Genomic DNA, 18,577 nt, shown 5'->3' with positions numbered 1-18,577 from the left:
GTGTGTGTGTGTAATGAACTGCGCTGGTAGAGGGAGATGTCACCCAAGGGATAAAGTCCTAGAGGAAGGGTTTGGATGTAGGTTGGTAAGAATGACAGGAAGCGTCTATATCACCCAGAAGAGGAGACTCAGCAATCAGTAGGTGTTGGGTGTAAGAACGTAGCAATAGTTAAGGGAGTTCCAAAGCCAGAGAAATGGGGAGGAACCCCACCCTTACAGATAGGAGACAGGTGAGAAACTTAGGCTGTGGGTTGACAGTACTTATCTGGACTCCATTTGACCTGAGAGGTGGATTTTCTGTAGCTGACAAGAATCCTTTTAGGTTCATAAAGGGAGATACATTAAGCATCACCACTGTAATCTGCGCTGAAACATAAATTGTTAGACATGTACACATTGTAGGAAAAGGCGGTAGACATATAGCACAGTAGAGGCTTGGGAAAAGAACTTTGTGTTAAAAGCACAAATACTCTGAGGTGAGCTTAGGAAAGGAAGAAGCTTTTTTGGCTTCTGTGGAACAGTAACATGGGAGAAGAGAAATCTGTAGAGCAGAAGGCAAAAGCTTACTTTAGCACCAGCACACATCATAAAAGAGGGGCTGCTGGGCCAGGCGTGGTGGCGCATGCCTTTAATCCCAGCACTCCACTCGGGAGGCAGAGGCAGGCGGATTGCTGTGAGTTCGAGGCCAGCCCGGACAAAGCAAGTCCAGGACAGCCAAGGCTACACAGAGAAACCCAGCGTTTGAGAGAAAGAAGGCAAACAAGCAAGCGGTACATCTCAGCAACTGTGGGAGAGAGTGCCACACCTTTTAAGTCAGGGTCCAAAAAAGCAGAGAAGTCTCTACAGAAGAGGATTCCCTGCCCTGCTCCTGGCATTTGCAGTTCCAGGAGACCAGGACATAGAGATCAGGCCAGTGCTGCAGGGGTGAAGGCTTCCAGGGAACTAGGAGGCATGTGGAAAGGAGACCACCAAGGCATCTGCTGCTCGCATACCCACCACGACGCAGCGGTAGGTTTGGGCATCCAGCATGATCTCCTACAAATACACTGTAATCTTGTAATTCTGTACCAAGATGACAATAATAAAAATAGAGGGTGACCAATGGAGGCATGCCAGCATTTGCAAAGGGAAAGAGAGTTAGGGATTGATCAAAGCAACACAGATAAACGCAGGCAGGCACTTGAAGCAGAACTGGTTGTTTTTGTTTTTGTTTTGTTTTTCAAATCAGAACAACTCAAGTGTCATAAGTGAGACTGTGCATCTGGTGTGTCGTATCTTAGGCTTTTGTAGGATGGCCAAGGGATGACCTTGGGGATGTAGAGAGCATCTGCAGGCCAGCTGCCCTGGGGTCTGGAGGCGGTAGATGCCAGTGGGTTTGGTTTTGGTGTGTGGGTCACCTTATCAGAGGCTTTTGCAGGCCTTATCACTGAGGTCAACCTTCCTGCTCAGAGCTTTAGTCCACCTGAGGCATTTAGGTAATTAGCCTTTCCTAGAATGTCTGGGAAAGCAGGTTTGGGGAGGGGAGGGGCATGGGGGAAGTATCTTATAATTTTTTCTGAGCTAGGACTCACAAAAGTAGGCGAGGTCTATGACTGAGGCTCTGTGAGTGGTCGCACCAAGGAAGTTGACTTCTGGGAAGGACATTGTTTCATGAAAGGGTGAGTCAGCCTTCGTGGGGGGCAAGGGCAGGGTAGGTTCTTGGCCAGGTGATTGACAGCCCAGCTGGATTAACTTGCACCTTTTCGGTGTGTGTGTGTGTGTGTGTGTGTCTGTGTGTGTGTGTGTGTGTGTGTGCGCGCGCGCGTGCATGTGCATGCATGTGCGCAGATGCTCACCTGCATGTGTGTATCCTCACATGCACTCCTGTGGACATTTCAGGAGGACTTGCTGGAATCAGCTTCCTCTTTCTACCATGTGGCTCCAATGGGTCAAACCCAGTCCCACCTCCCAAACTACCTTTTTTTCTGTTTTCTTTGAGACAGGACACCTTAATGTTCTATTGCTGTGGAGTGACATCCTGACCAAGCCAACTCTTTTTATTAATTTATTTACTTATTTAAGGCAAGTCTTGTAAAAGAAAGCACTTAATCGGGGCCTTGCTTACAGTGTCAGAGGGTGAGCCCATGCTCATCATGGCGGGCGACAGCCAGGCATGGTGCTGGAGCAGTAGCTGATCTGTAGCAGGAAGGCAGAGAGAGTGGACACTAGGCCTGGCCTGGGCTTATGAAAAACTCAAAGTCCACCGTCACTGGCACGTCTCCAACAAGGCCACACTTCTTTAGCCTGGTGACTAAGCATTCAAATATATGAGCCTATAGACCACCATTCATATTCAAACCACCAGAGAGAGAAAGAGACATCGGGAATGGTTTGGGAAATCTCAAAGCCCACCCCCACTGACACCTCCTCCAACAAGGCCACACCTCCTAATCCTTTCCAAACAGTTATATTTCCTGGTCACTAAGCCTTCAAACGTCTGTGCCTATGGTGGCTAGTCTCTTTCTCTTTTCTTTTTCTTTTTGGGGTTTTTGAAACAGGGTTTCTCTGTGTAGTCTTGGCTGTCCTGGACTCACTCTGTAGACCAGGCTGGCCTCGAACTCATGGCAATCTGCCTACCTCTGCCTCCTGAGTGCTGGGCTTAAAGGCGTGCGCCCCCACGCCCCGCCATGGCCATTCTCTTTCAAATCAACACGCAGGCTGTATTAGTCAGGGTTCGCTAGAGGGACAGCACTTTTTACTTATCATCTATCTAGGAAGGGCATATTAGTGATAGGATAAACATTGTGAGCAAGTACAGTTGGTGGACCTGTGCCAAGGTATACCCCTGCAACAGATCTGGTGTAAGAAGTTTATCGTGGGAGGGGACAGTGAAAGCCATCTCAGAGCAGGGAAAGATATTGAGGCGGACAGGCAGGGAGATAGAAGGAATGGGAGACAGAGAGAGAGAGAGAGAGAGAGAGAGAGAGAGAGAGAGAGAGAGAGAGAGGGGTCTGGCGTGGCTGGGGATTCTTTTATCCATAGCACACACCTGGCACACCTCGTGGCAGCAGGTGATGATGTAAGCTGCTGCTAGGCCCCTGGGAGCAGGCCAGTGGGACCACCTATATACCAGCAATTAGAATGGTTTACAGGCTGTGGTCCAGCTAGTCCAACAAAGGCTGTCTACCAAAAGAAAGGGCCAAGAATCCAGTAGCTGTTCAGTCCATGAGGCTGATGTCTCAGCTGGTCTTCCAGAATCCCAAAGACTGGCTCTAACACTAGTGAAGGTATGGACTTGCCAGGGAGAGTGAAAGCAAGCAGGCAAAGAGGGCAAGCTGACTTCTTCCAGATTAAAGGTGCATCTTTCCACCCCAGAAGACCCGGAATAAAAGTGGGTCTTCCTACTTCAAATGATGAAAAAAAAAAAAAAATCCTTTACAGGTATACCTAGCCACTTGAGTTTTAGATAATTCTAGGTATAGTTAAATTGTCCACCAAGGGTCTCATTATGTAGCCAGGGTGTCCTAGAACTCAGAGATCTATGACCACTGCTGGGAGAAAGGGTGTGTCACCATGCCTGCCAGGCCTGGACTAACTCTTAGGAGAAGAAACAATAGGTAATGTTCTAATCTTCAGATCAGAATGTTGGCTCCACCCCAGGCCAGAGGTCTTCTATTCTTTTGAGGAGTGTAGGCTTAAAGAGCAGTGACAAAGCAGATCTTTATCTTCCGATTGTTGCCAGAGAAACAGGAGGTGGGGTCCAAAGCTGACCAGGAGGGAGGGGTCCATCCTCGAAAGCCTTTTAGGTCACACTACCTAACTGTGTTTTAAAGGCATAACTGTGGAAGGGCTAGATTTGTGGCCCTTGCATGGGGACATATTTTCAAGCCTTATAAGGCACACCTCCTGGTGAGGTTTAGTGGGGGTAGGGGCTCCTTTTCTGCCTCCTGCAGAGAGCTGGGAGGAGTTGCAGAAGGCCCAACAGGTCAGACCACTTTGAGAGCCTTGAGCAGGAACCAGGCGAGAGAGAGGAAAAGGGAGCTGGAAAAGGAACTGCGCTCAAGACAGCCATGAAGCTACTGCCCAGCTGGAGAGCCGTGCTGCCCGTGGGCCGCCCTTGGCCTGGTCTGTGCCCCTGTATCCCAGCCTGGCCATGGGCACAGCAACTCAGAAGTAAAGGTAGTGTCTGGGGTGGCTGGGACTACGGTAACCAGAACAAGGAGCAGGTACCAGGCCCAGCTCTCGCTAGCTGGATGGGCACCTTGGTCCTTGTGAAAGTCTCTGATGGCTGTCACATCTAGCCTAAACCAGAGAGGAAAAGGGGGCGCAGAGAGGCCCAGAGTGAACACCCCGTGAGCTGCTCAGAAAGTTCCTATGCCCTTTTTTTTTCTTTTGGTTTTTTTGAGACAGGGTCTCTCTGTGTAGCCTTGGCTGTCCTAGACTCGCTTTGTAGACCAGGCTGACCTCAAACTCATAGCGATCTGCCTGCTTCTGCCTCCTGGGTGCTGGGATTAAAGGCGTGCGCCACCACTCCTGGCACGGGTGAGTTTTTTTTTTTTGTTGTTGTTTTTGTTGTTTTCTTTTCTATTTTATTATCTGGGAGTCTTGCTGTGTAGCTTGGCCTGGAACTTACTTTGTAGACCGTGCTGGCCTCAAAATCACAGAGATTTGCTTGCCTCTGCCTCTACCTCCTGAGTGTTGCTGGGTTTTAAAGACATGAGCTACCAAGACAGGGTCTTATGCAGCCAAGGATGTTGGAGGCTGGTCTTGAATCCCCTATCCATCCTCTTGCCTGCACTTCCATTGTTCTGGGATTGCAGGTATGTGTGTCATCATATCCAGCTTTTCTGTTATTTAAAAAAATTAATACATTAGCCAGGCATGATAATGCATGCCTGTCATCCCAGCACTCAGGGAGGCAGAGGCAGGTGGATCATTGTGAGTTTGAGGACAGCCTGGTTTACAAAGTGAGTCCAGGACAGCCAGGGCTACATAGAGAAACCCTGTTTCAAAAAAATTATATTTAGTGTGTGTGCTTGAGAGAGAGAGAGAGAAAGAGAGAGAGAGAGTATGTATGAGAGTGGGGGGGGGGGAGAGAACTTGTGAGAATCGATTCTCTTTCGGCACACAGGTCCTGGTGAGAGGACTGAACTCAGGTCATTGCGCTGGGCAGCAAGTGCCTTTTCCTGCTGAGTCATCTTGCCAGCCCCCATCAGTTTGTATGTGTGAGTGTGTATTTTTGTGTTTGGGTGTTTGTGCCAAAGGGGTACATGTGGAGGTCAGAAGACAGTGTATGGAAGTCAACGCTTTTCCTGTGGTCCCAGAGAGGTCAGACTCAGGCCACGGGGCCTAGTGGTCTATGTCTGACGAACCATCAAACTAGCCCTTTCCTGCTGCTTTTCAGCCAGGGCTTTGCTACGTTAGGTATTATTTTTTAGTGTATAGTCCAGGCTGGCCGAGATGGAACTTACTATGTAGGCCAGGCTGGCCCTTGAACTCACTGTCATCTGCCTACCTCAGCCTCCTGAGTTCAGGGATTACAAACATTAGCCACTAGACCCAACAGAATTCTTTATTTTTTTAAAGATTTATTTATTTACTATTATATACACAGTGCTCGGCTTGCATGTACATGTGCAGGCCAGAAGAGGGCATCAGATCACATTATAGATGGGTGTGAGCCACCATGTGGTTGCTGGGAATTGAACTCAGGACCTCTGGAAGAGCAGTCAGTGCTCTTAACCTCTGAGCCATCTCTCCAGCCCCCCAACAGAATTCTTAATACTTTTGCACAAAGGGCACTCTTCTCATTTTCTTTCTTTCTTTCTTTCTTTCTTTCTTTCTTTCTTTCTTTCTTTCTTTCTTTCTTTTTGTTTTTCAAGACAGGGTTTCTCTGTGTAGCCCTGGCTGTCCTGGACTCTTGTAGACTAGGCTGGTCTTGAACTCAAAGCAATCCACCTGCCTCTGCCTCCCGAGTGCTGGGATTAAAGGTGTGTGCTACCACGCCCGGCTCCCTTCTCATTTTCACAGGGTCCCACAAACTGGTTAGTTTGATCCTGGCTACCGTGTGTGAGGAATCCTCATCCAGACACAGCACTAGCCGGCAGGGGCCTATCTGTACATGCCAAGAAGAGTGGCAGGGAGGGGTACCTGAATTTAACATTGGCGTTCCAAAGCCTCACTTTCTGTCTGGGCTTGGTCATATCACTACTAACCCTTTTTCTTCCAGGAGCGGAAGAGTTAACAAACAGGCAGCCCCAAAGGGTACATGTGACAGCGCATATACAAATACAGATATTGGCATTCAATCGTGTCAGTGATGATGATAAGATTAACTTCTATTAATAAGTGTGGAGGGCTTCATGAGGAGGGTGATGAGTCACATCACCTCCCTGTCCTTGCATGTCATCCTCGGACTGTCCCCTCTGCACCCTGTAGACTCTGGCCCTGCCTAGGGAAACAAGAACAGGCCTCATGCCAGGTGTGGATGCGGGTAGGATAGATACCCAGAGAGTAAATGTATCCCTTGCTTGGGTGGCCTTTACCACTGCAGCCAGGGTTAATACCTTACTCCGCCCGGGTCTCCCTTTCGCAATCTGGAGCTATGGACCTGGTTACAAATTGACTTCGAACAATGTCTGATGTGTGGAGTAAAGTCCTCCTCGGCCTTGGTAAAACCCTCCGCTTTTCTCCTCAGAAGTTTCTCAAACCTGCGTCTCAGAGATGAGAGCTCAGGAGGACCCCGAGAGCCCAGTGCAGGTGCTGGGGGACAAGGGGAGCTGGGCAAGGGGCATGGTGGGCGGGGAGGGTGGCGGGGCTGGGCCTTGCTGGCCTTTCTGGGCGGGCAGAGACAAAATTGCTAGTGTACTTGACAAAAAAGGACAGCCCTGAGCTGCAGGTGGTGCTTGGGGGAATGGGCTGGAGGGAGGGGTGACAGAGCCTTGGGTTTGGGGGCTGGGTGACTTGGGCTGAGGGGTCTGTAGGGGCAGGATGGTACAGGACAGGGCTTAGACTATAGCTGCCTAGGCTGATCCCTCCCCAGTCTTCTGACGTAGAGGCCTCACTAGGAAGCCCAAGGACTAAGGCCTCTAGAAGTCAGCACATGGCTTTCCTGAAACGGGGTGTGGGTCGTGGGAAGGGCCACCAGCTGGGGAGCGGGGGGTGGGGGGTTGGGTGGTGGTGGCTGCTCCAGCCCCCTTCCCCCTGGCTCCCTGATGCCAGGCAGTACAGGCATTGCCTGTTCCTCACTCTGCACTGAGCTCCAGCGCTCTCTTGCCTCAGCATGAGTCCCTGGCTTCAGCGGAGACTTCCACCAGGGACCAGCAGTCATCCTTGCCCTCGGAGCCCAAGTTTGACATGCTGTACAAGATCGAAGATGTGCCGCCATGGTACCTGTGCATCCTGCTGGGCTTCCAGGTAGGTTTTTTTTTCCCTCATGGTCGACCCAACCCTAGGTGGCGTACTCCCCTGGTATCGCAAACCCAATCTGGACAAGGTCATTTCAGGCTAGAGAAAGAAATAAGGTCAGTACAATGACTGTCACTAAGTAGCAATGCCGAAGAAAGTTAAGTGGGGCTGGGTGTGGTGGCGCACGCCTTTAATCCCAGCACTCGGGAGGCAAAGTCAGGCAGATCGCTGTGAGTTTGAGGCTAGCCTGCTCTACAAAGTGAGTCCAGGACAGCCAAGGCTACACAGAGAAACCCTGTCTCGAAAAACAACAAAACAAACAAAACAAAAAAAAAAGAAGAAGAAGAAGAAGAAGAAGAAGAAGAAGAAGAAGAAGAAGAAGAAGAAGAAGAAGAAGAAGAAGAAGGCTAAGTGGCCTGGGAGGATTGTGGGCGGCATGTGACAGACAGGAACATAGACGGCACAAAATAATCTGAGGGAGATGGGGGGGGGCGGCGCTGAGTGGTGAGCAGTAGCTTTCTGGGAATCCCTTGTGTGTGTAATGTCAGTGTGAGTAAGCAATTTGTTAGTATGGTCTAGGTTCAGGACACAGACCTGGGGTGCCCATTTCCATGTGTGCATTTGTGGGGCCACCTCTCAAACTCCTCTCACTCCAGCATTACCTGACCTGCTTCAGCGGCACCATCGCTGTGCCTTTCCTCCTGGCTGAGGCGCTGTGTGTGGGCCGCGACCAGAACATGGTCAGTCAGCTCATTGGGACGATCTTCACCTGCGTGGGTATTACCACTCTCATCCAGACTACAGTGGGCATCCGGTGAGCTGTCATGAGTGCGTGCACGCGTGCGCGCACAAACACACACACACACACACACAGACACACAGACACACACACACACGACATGCAATTGCATGCTTGCACACGGCAGAGCAGGCGGTCTAAGAGTGGCTGGTTTCTGCTCTGTGTGTTGCCTGCTCTATCTGGCCAGCCTTAGCGTTGGGTAGCTGGGCTCTCAAGACACCTGTGATTTAGGAGGTCCCCGGGACCCACTCCATTACAAAAATGAAGGAGTGCTGTCTCCCGGCTCCACTGCCCATGCCTGTGAGCGGGCATTCCTGGCCCCGCGTGACCAGTCCTAGTCTGATTGGCTCTGTGGTAGTGGATGGCAACAGCTGTAAGCAGCCCTCAGATGCAGAAACGGAGCAGTCCACTTTTGAGCACGTGGTGGTTCCGGGCCTTGGGAGTGCGGGGTTTGAATGGGAGGTGGGAGGAAGTCCTCCTGGGGCTTTAATGACTTCCCTTTTTGTGTCCCTTCCTCTAACCCTTGTTCTCTGTACCTTTCCCTCCGCCACTGCTACTCTGTGCCGCCTTCCCCAGGCTGCCGCTGTTCCAGGCCAGCGCCTTTGCGTTTCTGGTTCCAGCCAAAGCTATCCTGGCCTTGGAGAGGTGGAAGTGTCCTCCAGAAGGTGGGTTCAGTATTGGTGTCTACCCAGGAGGACAGGTCTTGGAGGTCTGGGCAGCTACCTAGAGACTAGACACTAGGGTGTATTCATGGCGCTATGTTTGTTCTCGCAATTTCTGTCCTCAGAGGAGATCTACGGTAACTGGAGTATGCCCCTGGATACCTCTCATATCTGGCATCCTCGGATTCGGGAGGTGGGTAGAGAGATTGGGTTTGACCAAGGGCCTAGGTGGGTGGGCCACTGCTGAGCTGTGTGTTCCAGGAGTTGGTTGAGGAACTTACATCCTGCTAGTGGCCAGGTCCAGGTAACTCATAGCTGACTTTGTCTTTTTAGGTTCAGGGTGCAATCATGGTGTCCAGCATGGTGGAGGTGATGATTGGGCTGATGGGGCTGCCTGGGGCCCTGCTCAGCTACATTGGGCCTCTCACGGTCACCCCCACTGTCTCCCTCATCGGTCTCTCTGTTTTCCAAGCTGCTGGTGACCGAGCTGGCTCCCACTGGGGCATTTCAGCATGGTGAGCAGGCAACAGCACTATTTCTGCCCAATCCTAGGCCCTGTGCACAACCCCTTCATTCCTGCCCTCTCGTCTGTTTCCAGGTGCCACCCTGGCCTACCAGCTATTTCCCTCTTGTGTCTCTGTCCCCAGCTCTATTCTGCTGATTATCCTGTTCTCCCAGTACCTACGCAACGTCACCTTCCTGCTGCCTGTTTACCGTTGGGGCAAGGGTCTCACCCTCTTCCGCGTCCAGATCTTTAAGATGTTTCCGGTGAGGAGCTCGCAGGTGCTGGCGTTGAGGAAGGGGCAAGAGCCCCCGATAGCCAGGGAAGGTTGGGGCGAGGGCAGGGGGTTCCTGTCAGTCAGCCAGGGCTCTGGGTGCAGGAGCCACAGGAGCAGGTCAGTCTGCACCGAGGTCCCCAGCGCCTGCAGCACTCCCTCACCCCGCCCGCTCCAGATCGTGCTGGCCATCATGACCGTGTGGCTACTCTGCTATGTGCTGACCCTGACAGATGCGCTGCCCAGAGATCCCACAGCCTATGGCTTCCAGGCTCGAACTGATGCCCGAGGGGACATCATGTCCATCACTCCCTGGGTCCGCATCCCCTACCCGTGTAAGCAAGCCTGCTTGGTCCCTTCTGTTTCCAGCTGGTGACTCTGCTTCAGCAAAGGCAGCCCTAGCCCTGCTTGTGGGTGGCCACTGAGTAACGGCTTACCCCCAAACCTTAATCTGGATTCCTGTATCAGTGAGGCCCCCCTCCCCCGACAACCAGTCCCCCTCCCTCTCAAATAGCACCATCTATTTCCAAGTCACCACAGCGTCCTCAACAACCTGTCATGTTTCCTCCAACCCAGGTCAGTGGGGCCTACCCACAGTGACTGTGGCTGCGGTTTTGGGAATGTTCAGTGCCACACTGGCAGGCATCATTGAGTCCATCGGTGATTACTATGCCTGTGCCCGGCTGGCTGGGGCACCACCTCCTCCAGTACATGCCATCAACAGGTATGCCCATTCAATGTCTGATCCCAAGAGGCCACTATGTTGTTGTTGTTTTTGGATTTTTCGAGACGGGGTCTCTCTGTATAGCCTTGGCTGTCCCGGACTCACTTTGTAGACCAGGCTGGCCTTGAACTCACAGTGATCCGCCTGCCTCTGCCTCTTGAGTGCTGGGATTAAAGGCGTGTGCCACCATGCCCGGCTTGAGAGGCCACTATGAAAGCAAGTGTAGGGACAGGACCGGGTCCCATTTATAGGCTTGGGTAAAAAAGTCCCTCTCATCTCTAAATGATGTTTCCTTCGAGCATGGAATTACTCCACACTCCAAGGGGAGCAAATGTTGGGAACTGCTGACAGTGCAGAGTCTCAGGGAAACTAGCTTATACAATGGCTAATGATATGGTGAGGTCGGGACCCTTATCACCATGGTACAGATGTGGGCCTAAAGCTCAGAACTGTCCAAGGAAGTAAACGGTGGGGCACTGAGTGCTGGTACTGACTCCTGTCTTCCAGGCTACAGATGGTACCAGCCTGCACAGCCCCAGAGGGGCAGGCAGTGGGCCAAGATGACAAGACTGGTGAAGGGGCTGGACCAATACCCCATTCACCTTTTCTTTGCAGGGGGATTTTCACTGAAGGCATCTGCTGCATTATTGCTGGGCTACTGGGCACAGGCAACGGGTCCACCTCATCCAGCCCCAACATTGGGGTCCTAGGGATTACCAAGGTGCCAGCCACCAGCCAGAGCAGCACAGTGCTGTTCATGGGCTGCAGGTCCTGTTCTAAGCAGTCTTGGCTTTGCCCTAGCCCCACCTTGCATTTGAGAGCATCCCACTTTCGTCCTACACCCCTCCCAATGCTGGAGTCTGTTTATATGCCCAATACCCTCCCCCTGAACTAACCTCGCCTCTAGGTCTAGCCCTGGAACTAACCCCACCTCCAGGTCTAGCCCTGGAACTAATCCCGCCTCTAGGTCTAGCCAGCCCCTGGCTTCCCACAGGTGGGCAGCCGTCGGGTAGTGCAGTACGGTGCTGGCATCATGCTAATCCTGGGTGCCATTGGCAAGTTCACGGCCCTCTTCGCCTCACTCCCAGACCCCATCCTGGGAGGAATGTTCTGCACCCTTTTTGGTGAGTGTCTGATGCCTGCTGGGTGGGAGAGGCAGGACGTGGCTAGCCAGGCTGCCTCTAGCAGTTGTGCCATGGCAGGCATGATCACCGCCGTGGGACTATCCAACCTGCAGTTTGTGGACATGAACTCCTCTCGCAACCTCTTTGTATTGGGATTCTCCATGTTCTTTGGCCTTATGCTGCCCAATTACCTGGACTCCAACCCAGGTGCTATCCACACAGGTACGTTTTGTTGTCTGCTGTCTCCAGAGGTGGGGGAATGGGGTGGTCTCTCAAAACTCTTCCACATGTGGGTTGGAAACCAGTTTAGCAGCATGGCACCTCCCTAGCACCTGTGATTGCTAAGCATGAGCCTAGCTAATTTATTGAGGTTTCTTTTTTTTTTTTTGGTGTTTCCAGACAGGGTTTCTCTGTGTAGGGTAGCCTTGGCTATCCTGGACTCACCTTGTAGACTAGGCTGGCCTCGAACTCACAGCGATCCGCCTGCCTCTGCCTCCTGAGTGCTGGGATTAAAGGCGTGCGCCACCACGCCCGGCTTGAGGCTTTTTTATGTGCTCATTTAATTTTCCTAAGAGTTCCATGAGAGTCTATTATTACCTCTGTTTTTCAGAGGAACATGAGTTCACAGAGGCTTAGTGACTTGTCCTAAGTTAACAACTAGCAGCTGACAGAAGATTGTTCCCAAAGATGGGAAGAGACCAGAGGTACAGATAGGCTTGAAGGTTCAGGCTTTGGAATATTCCATGGCCAAGACAGTTTCTAAGTCAGTGGGCTACATAGATTGGAAGTTTCTCGAGCTCACGGGCTCAAGGTCATTAGCCCATGGGCACCCCCCTCTGGCTTACTCCATAGGCATTTCTGAAGTAGATCAGATCCTAACTGTGCTGCTGACCACGGAGATGTTTGTTGGTGGATGCCTTGCTTTCATACTGGACAACACAGTGCCAGGTACTGGATTGGCTCTGGGAGGGAATCACAGAGCCAGACTAGACTCTTATGTACAACAGATGATTTGGTTCCTGAGGCATGGCCAGGCCCGGTGCCATGCAGGCCAGCAAGCAGAATGGGCTGGTGGAATGTCCAGTGTCTGAAGGGGGGGGGGGGGGTGGGCGGGCAGGACGACAGACTGTGGCCTAGTAATTTCTGGGTTTCCTCATCAGTTCTTTACAGCCACCCACCAGGCTGAGAGCATCTTTATTTTCACAGAGTTGGACAGGTAAAAATGCAGCATTGGTTTGTGGGAGAAATCTACAAAGCATGGTAGCGTCCTGATGCACAAATACAGGAGCCCTAAAAGGAATCTTTGATGAGCAAGTTGTTTGTTTTTTGCAAGGAATGTGGAAATGTGATAGACCAGTATGCATATGCCTAGTAAATATGTTTAAAATTAATCCCCATCAGATTAAAAAGCAGCCGACATCCACTATGAGTCAGGAATGGAGTGTCTCATGTCAACTTTAAAACCCGACAGGCCGGCTGTATTAGCGGCAAAGCACTTGCTAAGCACAAGAGGTGCTAGATTTAATCCCGTGTTGAAACAAAACAAAGCAAACAAAAAAGACCACAAAGTCATAAGGTAGCATTAAACTGCAAATCTGAAACAGCTTGTATGCATCCCAGCCACTGGACCACACTGCCTTTTGCAGACGGGTTTTGGGAAACTGGGTGAGCAAAGCTCAGTGAATAGAGTGGTTATTAATCAAGTTTTTTGAGACATGACAGTTCAGCTAGTTTGAACTTGCCATTCTCTTGTCTTTATCTGCTCAGTGTTGACATTATATAGCCATGTATCACCGCACTTGGCTTATACCTCAGAGAAGAGTCAAATGCAGCTCAGGCAAAGCTGGTGGAATTTACTAGGTCAGCCCTGAATCCATCTGAGGAGATGCACGCTCAACGGTTTGTTATGAGGAGTCCCTGCCATAAAACGAGAAGTAGAACTGGATTTAGCTAACAATTTAAGTTGCAGTGACTAGGTAGGAGTCATTGTAGGTAAGCTGGCTGTCGTAGGAGGAGCCTGTTACCATGAGGGCACTCTGGGCTAGGCAGGCTTTCCCACTATGGCAAGGGAGTAAAGGCAAATGGGACATCGGGACCAGTCATGTCTGTGCCAATCACTTTCTTCTCTTTGGCCAACTGATTCCTGGCCCAATTCAAACATCTCGATCTCCAGGTGGCCTTTCCTGAGGCCGCCAGCCCTCCCCGTTGAGAGCCCAGAGCCTCATTTGTGGTACTCTGGGGGTTACTCTTGGCTCTAACTGCCCTTACGAGAACCTACAATCCCTGGGACTCCTCTCCTATCAAAGATCTTTGCTTAGCCTGGCTTTCACTCGTGCTATAAAAATGGTTTATTTCTCAAATGTAGAATCCTAGTACTCAAAGTATATCAAGATCTCTGTCCTGCTGCCGAAGGATAAGGTATTTCCTGAACTTGATGAGCTGAGATGATAGAGCGGGAGAACCTACTTCCTGAACTCTGACCTCCTTACTCTTAGTTACAAAAATTCAAGATAACCAATAAATACAATAAAAGTCTAAATATGGGGCTGGAGAGATGGCTCAGCGGTTAAGAGCACTGACTGCTCTTCCAGAGATCATAAGTTCAATTCCCAGCAACCACATGGTGGCTCACAACCATCCACAATGAGATCTGGTGCCCTCTTCTGGTATGTAGTACATGCAGGCAGAATACTGTATACATAATAAATAAATAAATAAATATGAAAAAAAAATTGTTAAAAAAAAAAAAGTCTAAAAATGTCCCTACCCCAAGGTACAACCTAGACACTATTTGGCCTGTTTCTTCATCTTGAGAAGTTATGCAACAATGCCTGCATAATTCCCAGGGTGTTCTGAAATAAAGAAATTATTTAGCATAGCCTGGCAACTAAGGCACATAGGATGGTAGAGTGCTTATCTAGCATGCAAAACTGCCTTGCGCTCCAGCAACCAACCAGCCAACGCCTACTTGATTCTAGAGATATGCCTTTGGACTGATTGGTTATGTTGGGGGGGGGGGGGCGCGCAGCGAGGGTTGCTAGCCACCTAAGCGACCCCTATGTCCTCTTGCAGGGAGCCCAGAGGAGAGAGGCCTGATACAGTGGAAAGCTGGAGCCCATGCCAGCAGTGAGACGTCGGCGAGCCTGAAGAGCTATGATTTCCCCTTTGGGATGGGCCTGGTAAAAACGACTGCCTTTTTCAGATACATTCCCATCTGCCCAGTCTTCAGAGGGTTTTTTAAAAAGACAGAAAATGAGCCTTCAGTTCCAGAGAACACTCCAGACAATAAAGAAGCTGGGTCTATGTGCACCAAGGTCTGAAACTACCTCTATGAAAGGTAAGTCGTGTTATGCAAACATCTGTTCCAACAAAAAGAAAAACCAAACTACTCTCATTTAAAAAATCTGTTCCACGTTTCTTCAGGAGAAGAGTAGGCTGAGTCAAAAGTAAATGTAAATTTTGGGTAGAATTCCTTAGTCATGTTACAGAAATTGCCAACTGTTGTGGGGCACCACTGATTACAAGTAAGCTGAAATAGCAGCCCCAGCAGAAACAGGCAGCACCAGGGCAGCTGGAGCCCATAGGGGGTCACCGGCAGCCTGGGTCCTTGTGTTAATGCATACCATGTATACTTTTGCAGCCTCCCATAAGCCACCACCGTCAGTTTACCCTCTCCCAATGCATGATCTTCTATCACAACCCGCTTGAAAGTGAAAGAACTAAAAAATTAAAATAAAAAATTAAGGAATATTTATTTTAGGTACATGGGTGTTTTGCCCACATGCATGTCTGTATATTGTGATTTGTGTGGGCCCCACAGAGGTAAGAAGAAAGCATAAGATTCCCCAGAGCAGGAAAAAATTTATGAAGTAAAAATGAAAAGACCTTCATTGGCTGGGCATAGTGACATAATCTGAGCACCTAGGAGGCAGAGGCAGACAAGATGACCAAGGCCAGCCTGGACTAGAGAGTTTCAGGACAGCCAAGACTACACAGAAAAATCCTGTCGTGAAAACAAGACAAAACAAACACTGTGGCTAAAGATGTGGCAGACCAGCGAACAGTGGTTGCTTAGCATGCAGAAAACAATTCCTAAATTCAACCTTCAGCACCACAAAATACCAAAAACCCCAAACCAAACCAACAAAAAATCCCAAAACACCTTAGAGCCTTCCGCAAAGTACAACCAGAAATAACCATACAGGAGAGCAAGGTACCCCAGCACCCAGGAGCTTGAGGCAGGAGGGCCTTAAGCTGGCCTTAGTGATGTAGCAAAACACTGCCTGAAATTTTAAGTGACATTTCATTTATTGTAAGTCTTCAGGTTTGTTTTTTTTTTTTTTTTTAAATATTTTATTTAACTTTTTTTAATCTATGTACATTGGTGTGAGGGTGTCAGATCTTGGAGTTACAGACAGTTGTGAGTTGCCATGTGGGTGCTGGGAATTGAACCCGGGTCCTTCGGAAGAGCAGGCAGTGCTCTTAACCACTGAGCCATATCTCCAGCCCCAAGTCTTCAGGTTTGTAACATCAAGAAAAATCTATGTTGCTGCACATACTAAGGATGTGTTCTGCTACTAACACACACATGTCCCCAGCCCAAACAGTTTTATACCATGGCTATCTAAGACTTAATTCTGCAGTCAAGTCAAATACTGGACAGCTCCTTGCACAGCTCCTGTGGATTTGAGCACATTTCATCCCCAGGGATGCCCTGAGGCACTGGGCCCATGCTAAGTGAAGACCAACACTGGAGTCTGGAGTCTGCACCAATAAACACAAGCATCAGCTCAGTTCTACTATTATTTATTTTTTTAAATATTTTTGAAAAAATATAATTTTTTTTTTACAATATTTTCAACTTAAACACTATTCACACTGAACACGTATGGCAGCTTAACCTACCCAAATATGAAGTTTAAGAAGCCAAAAACTGTTCTAGCTTAGTTAAAAGAAAAGTTGTGCTGCAGACTATAGTCATGATGGTTAACAAAGCCAGGAAGAGCACCACTCAGAATCATGCTACTGTCTTTTCAGTACTGCAGTTGGATTATGGGCTGGTGTTGGTCCTGTGTTAGACTTCACACATGTATGGTGTAATGCAATGACCCCTCAGAAGATGCAAGCCTCAAGTCATAGTTCCTCAAGGTTAACACTGGGAAAACTCAGTACCCCTAACAAGGTAGTATACCAGGCAAAAGCCAGACTAGCTCCTAGCTGACCACCACCTTACAACCTTGGTCAAAGACATGCTTGTGCAATGACTTACTTCAAGTTAACAGACTTTCTTCAGAAAAGGTTATTTTTGATGGACAAATGCAACTGAGAAATCTGCTTAACAATCAGAACCTGGTTTAAACTTACTTTTTTTGTTTTTTGTTTTACAAAGTGCAGACATTAGAAAGTTTCAATTAACCCTAAGGGAACAGTTCAGCCTCAAAGACAGACAATTCAGTGAGATTTGGAGGTTATTTAATTTGGTTCTTTGTCACAGTTGACTGGTGCTTCTTCCACTGCTGTCTTTACACGAAGCCATGGGGCCACTTCTACTTTCAGTAACTGTGTGACAGCTTCTTACTTAGTAACAGTCTCAGCACTTTATTAAGCATGCAAGACTAACAACAACTTTGGCAATGCATAAGTGTAACACAGTGACGAGAGCTTTTACAATGAAGTCTTCTAATACTGCCTTCACAGTGTGGAAATTGTGCTACATCCACCAAAAGAGGGCCCGGCTACTCAACATGTTAGTACTTCACCCCAGGAACAAACTCCTTTGCATTTGGATTCAGATTGCTCTTGACCTGGAAAATAAGTACATAAAATTAAAAAAAAAAAAAAAAAGAAAAAAAGCAAGTTCATTATAGATGGCTGTGGATTCTCAGAAGCATTCAGCCTAGATCTTTATGTTAAAAAAAAACAAACAAAAACAAAAACAAAAAACCTCCCAGAAAAACACAAAAGGTTGGACAGTAAGGTTATACCTAACCCCAAAAACCTATGGCAGAGAAAGAATGTCACATAAGCTCTATATTCTTTCTTTGATTTTTTTTTTAAAGGGGGGTGGGGGGGAGAGAAGAGCAGGGAAGACAGGTCTCTCTCTGTCCTGGCTGAACAGAGATCCACCAGCCTGTGCCCCTCAAGTGCTAGGATTAAGGTGTACACCACCACACTTGGCCTCTATATCCTATTTTACAACTTCTAAAGGAGGAACTGACATTCAGTCTAAACAACCTAACTTCACATCAACTATAATAGAATGGAACAAGGCATTCTGTCCAGTTTACTGATTCTCTGGAGACAATTTCAAACATGTTAAATACATGCTCACAGTCTAACTGTGGTGCTGTTGGCTACTGGTAAATTTATTATCACGCACTGAAAATTGGGGATGATCTTTCTACAACTGTTTTCTCATTCTCACAGGAAACATTGTATGAAACAGGAAAAGAAAACTACAAAGGAGACAGAAGACGATCTGAATTGGAAATCTCAGCTCTGCCTATTCCAAATTCCCGTGTAAGCTTGGACAGATCACCCTCTCTATGACTCCATTTTACATGATCTTAAAATAATTTTTTATTGGAAGACTGGGTCCAAGTCTCTAAGCACTCTAGAGACTTGTGTTAGCATTATTCTGTTTCTTCACTGTTACTTTCTTAAGCACACATGCCAATATAAAGGAAGAAGAGCTGGAGGTTCTCCACATTGAGAGCTAGAGTTAATACAAAAGAAACCAGAGATTACAGGGTAAATGCAGACATGCAGGTAGGCTTAAAAAAAAAAAAAAAAAAGAATGTAATTCTAATATTCTAATGTCATATATTTAATACTAAATAACATACTGGATCAATCATTTAGATCAATACTATTAAGTATTTTTCCTTCCAACAGGAGAAATAAACTCAAACTTTAAGACTAGCTCAGTGATAAAATGTCTATTTAGAATGTTCTAGGCCTGGGCTTGACTTTCAACATTACATACACACAAATAAAAATCCTTAAGAAGAAAACCAAGCGTGGTTTAATTGTAAAACAAAACAACCCCCCCTCAGCCCCCAGAATTCTTGAGTATCTAATCTTCTGGCAGCTAGAGAAGCCAAAGA

At 48.5% G+C, this 18,577-nt stretch overlaps 2 protein-coding genes across 5 annotated transcripts in view; one reads left to right on the top strand and one right to left on the bottom strand.

Moving 5' to 3' along the window:
• Positions 1-4,026: 4,026 nt before the first annotated feature.
• Slc23a1 (solute carrier family 23 member 1) lies at positions 4,027-18,262 on the top strand. 2 transcript variants are annotated; one of them, XM_051163789.1, is made up of 16 exons: positions 4,027-4,158; positions 6,677-6,738; positions 7,261-7,395; positions 8,043-8,200; positions 8,762-8,850; positions 8,973-9,040; positions 9,181-9,362; positions 9,495-9,701; positions 9,744-9,958; positions 10,200-10,347; positions 10,963-11,068; positions 11,342-11,471; positions 11,550-11,693; positions 12,324-12,419; positions 14,544-14,808; positions 17,898-18,262. In XM_051163789.1, exons 1-15 carry the CDS (start codon positions 4,050-4,052, stop codon positions 14,789-14,791), a joined length of 2,097 nt encoding a protein of 698 aa, XP_051019746.1. In that variant the 5' UTR covers positions 4,027-4,049; the 3' UTR covers positions 14,792-14,808; positions 17,898-18,262. The 2 variants fall into 2 exon arrangements, with proteins under 2 accessions (XP_051019746.1, XP_051019747.1); XM_051163790.1 differs by having other exon boundaries at positions 4,031-4,158; positions 9,495-9,615; positions 9,802-9,958.
• Paip2 (poly(A) binding protein interacting protein 2) overlaps positions 16,927-18,577 on the bottom strand; it is a 16,297-nt gene continuing 14,646 nt past the window's right edge. For all 3 annotated transcript variants that reach the window (XM_051163798.1, XM_051163799.1, XM_051163800.1), the window contains exon 4: positions 16,927-17,275. In XM_051163798.1, coding sequence (XP_051019755.1) covers positions 17,219-17,275 — 57 coding nt within the window. In that variant the 3' untranslated portion in view covers positions 16,927-17,218. The remainder of the gene's footprint in view (positions 17,276-18,577) is intronic.

Source organism: Acomys russatus, chromosome 20 (assembly GCF_903995435.1).
Source record: "Acomys russatus chromosome 20, mAcoRus1.1, whole genome shotgun sequence".
Taxonomy (NCBI): domain Eukaryota; kingdom Metazoa; phylum Chordata; class Mammalia; order Rodentia; family Muridae; genus Acomys; species Acomys russatus.
The sequence above is the reverse complement of the archived record's forward strand: the minus strand, read 5'-3'. Positions and strand labels throughout refer to the sequence as shown.